At 44.0% G+C, this 10,535-nt stretch overlaps 1 protein-coding gene across 1 annotated transcript in view; it reads right to left on the bottom strand.

The window, feature by feature from the left end:
• LOC104510191 (ras GTPase-activating protein 3) overlaps positions 1-9,483 on the bottom strand; it is a gene marked incomplete at its 3' end in the record, with an annotated part of 44,268 nt that extends 34,785 nt beyond the window's left edge. The window contains exons 1-2 of the mRNA XM_010152358.1: positions 9,478-9,483; positions 8,652-8,728 (exon numbers count right to left, since the gene is read on the bottom strand). Coding sequence (XP_010150660.1) covers positions 8,652-8,728; positions 9,478-9,483 — 83 coding nt within the window. The remainder of the gene's footprint in view (positions 1-8,651; positions 8,729-9,477) is intronic.
• Positions 9,484-10,535: the final 1,052 nt, after the last annotated feature.

The following is a 10,535-nucleotide window of genomic DNA, read 5'->3' as shown; positions in this document are numbered from 1 at the left end:
CCCTCCTGCCCACACCTCTCCTGATACAGCCCAGGATACGGTTGGCTTTCTGGGCTGCCAGCGCACACTGCCAGCTCATGTTCAGTTTTTCATCCACCAGTACCCCCAAGTCCTTCTCCTCAGGGCTGCTCTCTATCCACTCTCCACCCAGCCTGTACTTGTGCTTGGGATTGCCCCGACCCAGGTGCATTTTGAGTAAAAGAATTTCATGAACAGAGGAGAAGCAGCAAGAAACTACTGACTACAAAACCAAAAAAATGGTGAAACTGAAACTTCATTTAGTAGAAGATCTGGCAGCAGGAGGAGGTGGTATTTATAGATAAGGGGAGTTTTGATGGAGAGTGAGCAATTAAAACCTGATTTCGGCTACAAAACAGTCAAGAGAAGTTTTGGTGAGGACGGAGAAGCAAAGGGGAGAGAACTAGTTAAACAGCAGGCAGTGTAACCTCAAAGTTACCAGAGCTGGGAGGGAGGAAAAAAGTTCCATGTACTACTATACTAAAGCCTTGGACAGAGATACATATCCATTCCTTCTCTCTTCCACTCCCTACTCCCCAAAACCCACAGTATTGCAGCACTACAGGATAAAAATACCAGATACTATGTGATTTAATCTCTGAGCGATTTTCCCCAACCAGTTTGTTATGAAACACACACAAGATTAAAAGCACGACCAAGATGCAATCCTGCAGGAAAAGGCGAAGTTTGATGCAGGGTATGCTCTCTAGAGAAAGGAGATTGAGACACATTTAATAGATGCATGAGTTTATTGAAAACGAAGCCTTAAAACCACTTTTATGACCTTATTAGCATTCCCTACAAGCAGCAAACAGAAGTCGAAAGTTTTCAAAATATTACGAGGTGACCTGATTGATGGATACGTTAAACTGACCTGCTAGTAGTCAGCAATACCATCTTTTTTCCTAACTGATTCAGCTCATATTTCAGGCAGAAAAATAAGCTTCATTTCACCCTGAAGCAAGTTGAAAGCTGGCTGTGTGATGTATGTCACTGCAACGGAGTAGAAACTTCTCTAAAGCAACACATAAATGTACATTCTCTAAACCCAGAAGCAGCAAACCCAAGAGGCAGAGTGGCTCAGGGACCCATCCTGAAAGCGCTGAGACCTGTAACATCACAAGAAGAGCACCCACTGCCAGCTTCAGCCTGGCGCTACCTCCTCGAGAGGAGCAAACACTGACAAGTAACTAGTGACCACACGCCACCACCACCTATTAAACTGGAATGCTAGGACAGGTTAAAGAAATTACATCAAGCTAATGGGTCCAAAGGTTTTCTGCATTAAAATGGCATTCAGAAAAAAAGATACATCACAAAACAGCACAGAAAGCAGTTATCTAAAAGTTTGCTGGCTGCCCTTTCTGCACGCCTGCTTTCTACTCTTATCAGCATCAGAGGGAGAACCATGATAGAAAGCAGGCAAAAATTGGTCTTCAGCGCCATAGATACAATATAGCCATGCATTTCCAAGTTCTCTCTTTAATCCAACCTTTTGCACAGCTTCTTTACCTATTCCTGGGACCTGATGAAGATAGTTATCTCCAGGAAAGTAAATGAGCTCCAACATAAACAAGAAAAGCAGGAAACAAGCTAGTTAGTAAAGGAGAATTCTCAGATGACTCAAGGATGATGCTTGTATGTTTTAATTTTAGACAAAAGCATTTAAATATATTCCATGATTGAAGGGCTAGCTGCACTCTTGTAGTTTTTCAAGGTGTCTCCAAATGCAGTCACATGTGGCCATAGCAGACCTTCACCAGACAACATGGGATCATGTTTTCCTCTTACTCTTAGATTAGGATGCCTATTTCTCAGATGACTCAAGGATGATGCTTGTATGTTTTAATTTTAGACAAAAGCATTTAAATATATTCCATGATTGAAGGGCTAGCTGCACTCTTGTAGTTTTTCAAGGTGTCTCCAAATGCAGTCACATGTGGCCATAGCAGACCTTCACCAGACAACATGGGATCATGTTTTCCTCTTACTCTTAGATTAGGATGCCTATATTAGACCACAGATGACCATTATCTCAGCCCTTCTGACTAGACGTGATATATGTGGCTTTGCCCTTCAGGAGCTGTGACTACCAAAACAGAGGCTGACTCTCTAAGATTTTCCAAATGGAGCATTAACCTTAACCTCAGAAACACCACATTGCATAAGAGAATTTTAAACAGTTACATAAAGTCAGACTGATTTAGGGCAATGGTTGCCAACCTGCGAGCCATGTGCTGCCCATACCGCTTCCGGCAAACCTCATGGCCAAGGAAATTCCAATCTGTAACGTGAGCAGCCAGAGAGGAGGGTCAGACACTGCCCAGTCCATGCCCTACGCTCTGTGCTCTACTCATGTGGCAGAGAAGGCTGAGGAACATCGCCAAGTCCCAGCACCCCAACCCCTAGGCAGAGACTTTCTGCTTAAACCAAACCTGACAAATGACATCTTCCTCCTTACCTCTTCCTCTCCAGAAGGGCTTTTGAAGCTCTTGAACACCCACAGCTCAGTCACTGTTCTCTTAATGGCCCCTGAAGTGTTTATCTTAGGGATGTCATATCTCCTTATTGTTTCCTTTCCTGCTGCTCTCGCAAACAGCCCATTTAACTTTGTTCCACATGGTTGGAATGCGTCTTGGAGAGCCCTCAAGAGAGTTGCACGACACTGAAGTTTAATTCATAAATTAATGCAGAACAGCCATGTCGTCCACACCAGGGCTAGAAATGCTTCATTTATCACATAAAATTTCAGCACTGCTGATGTGTTTGTAGACTCATGAGTTGCTTACTGGAAAACTCTGTTACTACATATGAAAAACAGCAGTGGCTATATTATTATTTAGCTATATAGATTGAATGGGGGGGAGGGGGAGGCGGGGGAGCTCTCCAAAGCAGATGTTTCCAAGCTTTTTTAAACCTAAGAGACAAGACATAAGACAACACTTGAAGGAGCAGCTGGGGACACTGGATAAATACAGACATTTCAATGTGACTAATTACATACACATGCTGGAATTCTCAAAGGAAGATCAGGGAGCCAGGCTCCCAGTTCACGCTGACTTTCAACAGGAGTTCAGTGGCCTGTTCCTTCAGGCATGCTGGAAGTCAGATGTCATCTTGCTAAATACAGAACACTGCTTCTAAATGTTGCCTCTAGTAGCTTAACCAGAGCGAAGCCTACAGATTTCTACAAAGTCATCTGCAGGAGCCCTTCTCTTTATTAAATAAATCCAAATGCAACTATCTGCTGATCCTAGCCTTTGTTGCTCTGCAAGATGAGAGAGTGTTGTCTGGGCCAGCCCAGAGGCCTTAAAGCCTCTGGGGAACCACCCTTCTGTTCCAAACCCAAGTGTGCTGTGCAGAAGATGCTCCAACAATGTTGGGAAAAGGTTTACAGAAAGTCTAGGACTCCTTTTGGAGTATTTCTGTTATAAAGCAGGAAGAATATCTGTATATGGAAAGTGATGGCTCAGGAAAATTTTAGGGAGAAGCACGTGCCACTTTTTCACATGTATTCATGGAATATGAGTACGCACAATCCATTTATACACTAGTTCAAACACTTCAACCTGGTACAGCTGTAGATAGAGCATCCTTCCCTGATCTTTGCTGCTCATCTTCTTTCCTCTTCATTAGAGAAAAATAATAGCGCAGTTTCTGGGATGCACAGAGTTACGGCCTGATTCAGCTTAAAAAACACAAGGGGAAAATAATAATAAAAACACACCATTGCTCAAGCAGCTGCCAGGAGCCACATGTCAGCAGAAAGGGGTGGGTATGGACACAAGCAGCAGGAAGCATGGGAAAAAGTCTTGACTGTTTCTTTCCATGGCCTTAGTACCTTAAAACATTTATAAAATTACAGACATTTCTGACAGACAAGAAACCACTTGACACTTTACAGCCAATGGAAGACAAGGCCAGATGTTGGTAGCCACAACAAGCAGCAGCTGGCTGTGCAGAGGGCCAGGAAGGCTGTGGCTGTAAAGAGCATGGAGGAAGACAACAGGAGATCTTCTGAGAGCGAAGGACAGAGACGGGAGAAGCCAGAACGTTCTGAACAAGAGTTACTTCTTCCTAGCACTCAAGATGACTCACTACATGGCACAACAGCTGTTAGTACAGGTGCAGTTATCCAAAGGTACCAGGCCGCAAAGTCCATAAGTGTTATCTTATCTGACAAGCACCTGGGCGAACGTCTGTGCTCAGCAGACTGTAGGCCTGCTCTCTCTGCAGGACGTGAACATACGACACACCAAGTGCCTGAATCCCAAAGCCCTGTAACAGGGATACGAGAGACTTACGGACACCCAGCTGACAACTGTGCCCAAGCCGGTCCCTACGACCATCAGGTTTCACAGCAGCTCCACAGAGGGAGCCCACAGGCAGCAGAGCTGCCAGGAGGAGGGTGCCGAAGTACGAGCTGTGGTTTATGAAGAGGATGGTGGCAGGAGCCACTGGGGGACACAAGAAGTTTGACTGTGGTGCCTGCATCTGTACTGTCAATGCAACTTCTAAATCCACTAATGCTCCTCCTCATAATCTGTTCTGCAGAGATTCAGTCCAGGAGATTGTGCTGTAGCAGCTGGCAGAGACTAGGGCCTCTGATGAAGCACAACAGCTTAGTGGTTTAGGGCTCAATGAAAGTATTGAATGCTTCCTAAAGAAAAGCTATTAGGTAACAGTTTTTAAACTGATTTTTTTGTTTTGTTTTGTTTCCTCTGCAGAAGCTAAAGAAGCTCACAAGCCTTTTGCAATTTAAAATAATGCAAAAAATAATGCAAAATATCTACTACTTAATGTTCAAGAGCTCAGCACTTCACAATTTTAATTTGCCCTTTCATTCAGATGAAATTTCCCCTCCGGCCATCCAGTTCACAGTGTGCTCCACCAACTGCAGGCTGGCTCAGCAATGCCCCAGCTGCTTTCGAGGCTTCCTGAAATGCAGAGGTGGCAGCAATGTGACCAGGCTCAGAGGGCACATTGGCAAAAACCTATGGATAAGCTGGTAAGAAAACTCATCTTTATTTTCTGGACAGGTAAGAAAGTTTCCTAATTAGACCCAGTCTTCATTCATCCTGCATAAGTGTTTTTGAAAACAAGCGCTATTCTGGGGCTTAAAAACAAACGTGTCTCTCAAGTATTTTTAAACAGCTGCCCACTGGTAGCAGCTTTTGTTCTCCTTGCAGACCTGAACTGTTTAACCAGGTACATCTATGAGGCCATTTGCAGGGTAGCATTTATCTTTGGAGCTAAAAGCTCCATTAAAGCTCTGGTGAGACCCCACCTGGAGTGCTGCGTCCAGCTGTGGAGCCCTCAATATCAGAAGGATATTGACCACTTGGAGCGAGTCCAGAGGAGGCCACGAAGATGATCAGAGGGCTGGAGCACCTCTCCTATGACGAAAGGCTGCAAGAATTGGGCTTGTTCAGCCTGGAGAAGAGAAGGCTCCGAGGAGACCTCATTGCAGCTTTCCAGTATCTGAAGGGGGCCTACAAGGGCGCTGGGAGAGGACTTTTTACAAGAGCCTGTAGTGACAGGACAAGGGGTAACGGGTACAAATTGAAAACAGGGAGGTTTAGATTAGATATCAGGAAGAAATTCTTCACAGAGAGGGTGGTGAGGCACTGGAACAGGTTGCCCAGAGATGCTGTGGATGCCCCATCCCTGGAAGGGTTCAAGGCCAGGCTGGATGAGGCTTTGAGCAACCTGGTCTAGTGGAAGGTGTCCCTGCCCATGGCAGGGGGTTGGAACTAGATGGTCTTTAAGGTCCCTTCCCACCCAAACCATTCTATGATTCTAAGTGATTCTACGTTCTTGCTCATGGCTTTCCATCCTTAACTTACTTGCTCACTGCAACAAGTTCATGAGCTGTCCACAACAGGATCACCTTCCCAAAACTCAGAGGCTGCACCCCCATAATACACCCAGTCTCTGCTCTTCACTTATGAGCTACATATAACAAAGGTTCTCCCTCCCCTACCTCTGCTGTTCTTCCGACTGGCAAACTCCGGCTACAGAGACGTTTAGCTGACCACTGCTTAGCCATCGCACTCTTCTCTTACGTGCCTAAGCACTAGAACCTTTTACTTCACCGTTCCCTTTCTCACTCGTAAGACACACTGCCATGAAAACCTACACCAACAGAACTAGATACTCTAGACATATTTTTCTTTCCCAATTATCTTATATAAAACTGCTGAGGTCTACTCTCACGACTCAACAAATAACTGTGGAAACCAGCCCGAGCCAAACGGAGTGCCCAGGTCAGCCAGAGAACAGAAGACGACAGCAGGAAAGATGGGTTAAGCAGACAAAAGCTTGCCTCAGCTCTGATTTTCAAGCTTTCTATCTAAAAGTCAAGGGCAGGATTTAAATCAAGATAAACTCTGAACATTATGATTCAGTGGTTAAAACCTCAGGATTTTTCTAGGCATTTCATCTAATACATCGTATTTACTGAACAATACCTTGCAAATCAGAGTTACAGAATGCAAATCACAGTTACAGTTACAAGCCAATCTAAGTATTTTCTCTGCATTGTGGAAAGTGAACAAAACAGGCTTTAAAACAAGGCCATATAGGCAAAAAAAATGTAATGAAGATTTAAAACCTGTCTGGTCAAATGAACAGAAAGGTAGAAAAACATGTTGCACGCTGCCATAGCGTTAAAGTTGTCATTGCCTTATTGCTTTTCATGAAGCAAGAAGCTGCATGTGTTACATGTTAAGAAGGACCTTTTCAGACACCTATTTCTAGCATTTCAAGAATTTCACTGAAAAATCCATTGGTATTGTAATGTCACCAGGTCTCATTTAACTGTAGGCAAAACCTTTACAAGAAAGCTGGCTGTGGCATGGCATACTCTCTCAGAACAAAACAAAGCGAGGCAAATGCTTCTGAAGGTCTTTCAGTATATTACCTAACTATTCCAAACAGACCATGGTGGAGGGGAAGGATGTTCCAGTTTATGTTCGCAGAGTCCCAGGCATCACAGTCATCATTATCTTAACCCACAATTAGGGTTTGAAGGATATGGACAAAGGCCTTTCTTTCTGTATCATACCACTAAGGAGAGCATCACACACCCCCAGAAAGGCCATAGCAAAAAATACCTGGTACTCAGGACAACTGTGCTCCTTTTCCCTCTCTGAGCACAGCATTCTCCAGGCCTGCTCTGAGGACAGCCCAAGCTTAGGGATAAGCTCACTGTCCTGTGTGTCCTACACACACACCTCACATGGCAGAGATACAGTGGGTTAAAAAGACAAGAAACTATTTTCTCACCTTTTATTTCCCCCTCCCCTGCAAAGCCCTAGAACGTACAGCAATACAAATCACACTTCAACGGGAGGTGCCAGCCTAGGACTTTGAAGACGCAGGTTTGAACCCTGGTTTCTCAGAATGCACATGATCACCATCACTTGGTCCTACTCAAACTGCACAATGGAAAATGGCACAATGAGAGTCCTCAGGTAGTAGGTAAAGGACGGCCGGGCCCTCCAGGCAGTGCACAGCTACACTGACATAGCAACTTCTGTTCTGAAAGAGGTACAGCCGTGTTCCAGCAGCATTGTGCCCTGGTTAATAAAGTTCACTGGAACTCAGAGCCTACACAGCAGCTTGCACCAGGCTATCCCTGTTACTCACTCTGCCTCTTCACAGCAGACTGCAGAGAGAAAGATGTCAAACGTGCCTACTCGCAGAGCTCTGGGAGAGCCTGGCTGGCTAGAGCGTGTATGCACAGGCATGCAGGATCACATACCCCAGCACATCCTCAGATCCACAGTGTGCCTAGGATGGAGGTCAACCACAGGGCACACCTGCATTTGTTAAGAGCTCCTAGACGTAAAGACTGCTGCGACAGCTTATTAACAAAGCCTCAGCACAGGTAGCAACAAAATTATGTCAAATACTGGGCTAAAAATAGGGCTGGTCAGAACTTTCCTTGCAAAGCACTTTTTCTATTGACACAATTGCCAAATAGCTAGAACTGTATGATGCCAACACTCCGATTTTGACAGCTCTTTTGCTGTCAAATACACAGCAGATTCCTGACAGAAGCCAACCAGCTCTGCCACTGCTCCTGAAGTAGCCACCTGAAAAGCTCTGGTGTGGTCAGAGAGCAATGGCCTTCCAGACTCAGACGAAAGCGAAATCTTGACTCCAATCTAAGTCCTACAGCTTCCAGGTTTCAATTTGTTTGAGTGAGATCAGATGGCTGATTCTGAGAATGCTTTAATAACTGATGGCTAGGCCTTCATTTGTTAAGTCAGCTCTGTATGCTCTGTCACCACACAAGTTGTGCTACAAATTTACTGAGCTGGTAAGGTACTTAATGCAAATCAGGAGGACATTAATATTATCCTCTGGTGTCATTTTAGTATTTATGCCATGACTAAATGGGATAAGTGCTTTTTTAACATTTAAGACTCTTAGAATGAAAATTAGGTAGAGAAGAAGAAAAAATGAAAAAATCTCACATCCTATAAATTCATTAGGATATCACTGATTAAGAACAGTCAATGTCCAATCAATGCTTTGATTCCTGCAGCTATTCTTAAATGAAGCATTGCACACCATCTGTAATCAGCGTGTTGCTCCTAACTCTGCAGTTACGGTTCAAATCCTACCGTGTTGCAAGCTTATGGCAGACGACACCGGTGTCTGTTATGACTTCACTCAGTCTCAGCTCAAGGTGGACCTTCCCCTGAAACACACCAAAAAAAAGGTATGGAAAATAAATTTTATGCATAGCCACCCACACCACTACAGCTTAAAACAAAACAAATCAGTTATTTCAAGTCATTCTAGGAGGTGTTTAAATATGAAGCAATAGCTGTATAGCTAAGGTATTTCACCATTATCTTATCTCTATTTAACTAATTGATGGATATGGAGCTTCTATGGGCTGACATAAAAATACTGTGTTTGAGCTTTATCTATATTTAGCATTTTAACTATTAAACAAAGATCTGCAACGCAATCATTAAAAAGATACCACAGCAGTGTGTTATAAATGAATACCTACGTGTTTTAAACACTAGAAAAATAAAAATTATGAAATAATACAAAATGTGAGACAAGTATCAGTACAACTACACTAGGCAACTAAAAAAATTAAGAAGTTCGACCATGTTGCCACTATTCATAGCATCTCCTATTACACAGTCTTCAACTCCTTACCGTCACATTAACTTTATTATGCTTTGGGCCAAGATGTTATGCTCAAATATGCGAAGAAAATAAAGGCAATCATGAATACAAACTTAACTCTTCTTATTAACTCTATTACATTTCAAAACATGAGCATCCACTCCCACTGGCAAAAACTCAGCACCACTCTTCCAGTGTATATATAGAAAATGCAAAATACATTTTTTTATTGACCTATTCTGACACAGCAGCACTGCCCAATCATTGCCTGTAAATCATCATGGCCAAAATTGAGTCACTCACCTTCATAACCACCTCCTTGCCACCCTTTTTACCAAAGGACCCTAAAATCCACCCTGCTAGCTAGTCAGAGCCCTAATGTGGGTGTCATCTTTGACTCAAATCTACCTCAACCCACACACAAGTCTGTTGCCAGCCCTTTCATAAGATCTTCCAGATTTGACCTTTCCTCTTTCTCCACCACAACTCTTGCCAGTGATGTCACTGTCTCTTCTGACTGGTTTCAGCACCTCCTGCTCTATGAGGATGTCTATCCTGTGTAACAGGGGAGAGTGAAGATCAAACCCTGGCCTCAAGAACACCTACGCTGCTAAGATCTACCTCCTCTACAGCAGATTTGCCTGGCCAAGAGCTGGCGAGAGCAGCCCAGAGCAGAGCAGGGAGTGCAGCAGCAAGTACCATGGACACACAGAAGATCAATTCAAGCTCGTTCCCCAGTCCTCCTGCATTTAGCAGTATAAACAAATACTGAAACCACTGCCCTGAAGACACCTATGAGAGATTCTTTTTCTTATTGTGACAGTCATCCTCCCGCCCTTCCTTGTATACCCCCCTTTTTGGTGCCATTCTTTCTGCAGTATCTTAAATGTACGCTTCACGCTTTCCTGCACTTCACGCTTTCACTCCTCAAACCTCTATCACTTACTTACACCTTAAGTATTCTGACTCAATAGCGTTCTTTCCTGTCTGAGGGCTTTTCGAGTACATGTGGCAGATGATACTGGTATTCGGCCAGAAAACAAGCAAAAAGATCTGTCTAAGCTGTATAAAAGCCAGAGGCATCACAGCAGCTCGCTGGCGTTTTGAACAAGGAAGGACCCTAATAGGTGTGGGAGTTTAAAAGGTAGCTCCTGCCAGGTGTATCTTGCAACATTTTGAACAAAACAATAAAGACAAACAATGCAAACCCCAAACATGTTGCCCTTGGCAGTTGGACGCCTGATTCTTCAGATCCGTTTCAGCAAGACATGAATCCTCCTTCACCCTGCCAGTGCACGCAAACGCCCACAGCTGTCAGTTTTTTCCAAACCGAAGCCTGTCCTCATGAGTAAGAGAAGGAT

Source organism: Eurypyga helias, unplaced genomic scaffold (assembly GCF_000690775.1).
Source record: "Eurypyga helias isolate BGI_N326 unplaced genomic scaffold, ASM69077v1 scaffold16145, whole genome shotgun sequence".
NCBI lineage: Eukaryota > Metazoa > Chordata > Aves > Eurypygiformes > Eurypygidae > Eurypyga > Eurypyga helias.
Note: the sequence above shows the minus strand (reverse complement) of the source record. Positions and strands in the feature narration are given on the sequence as shown.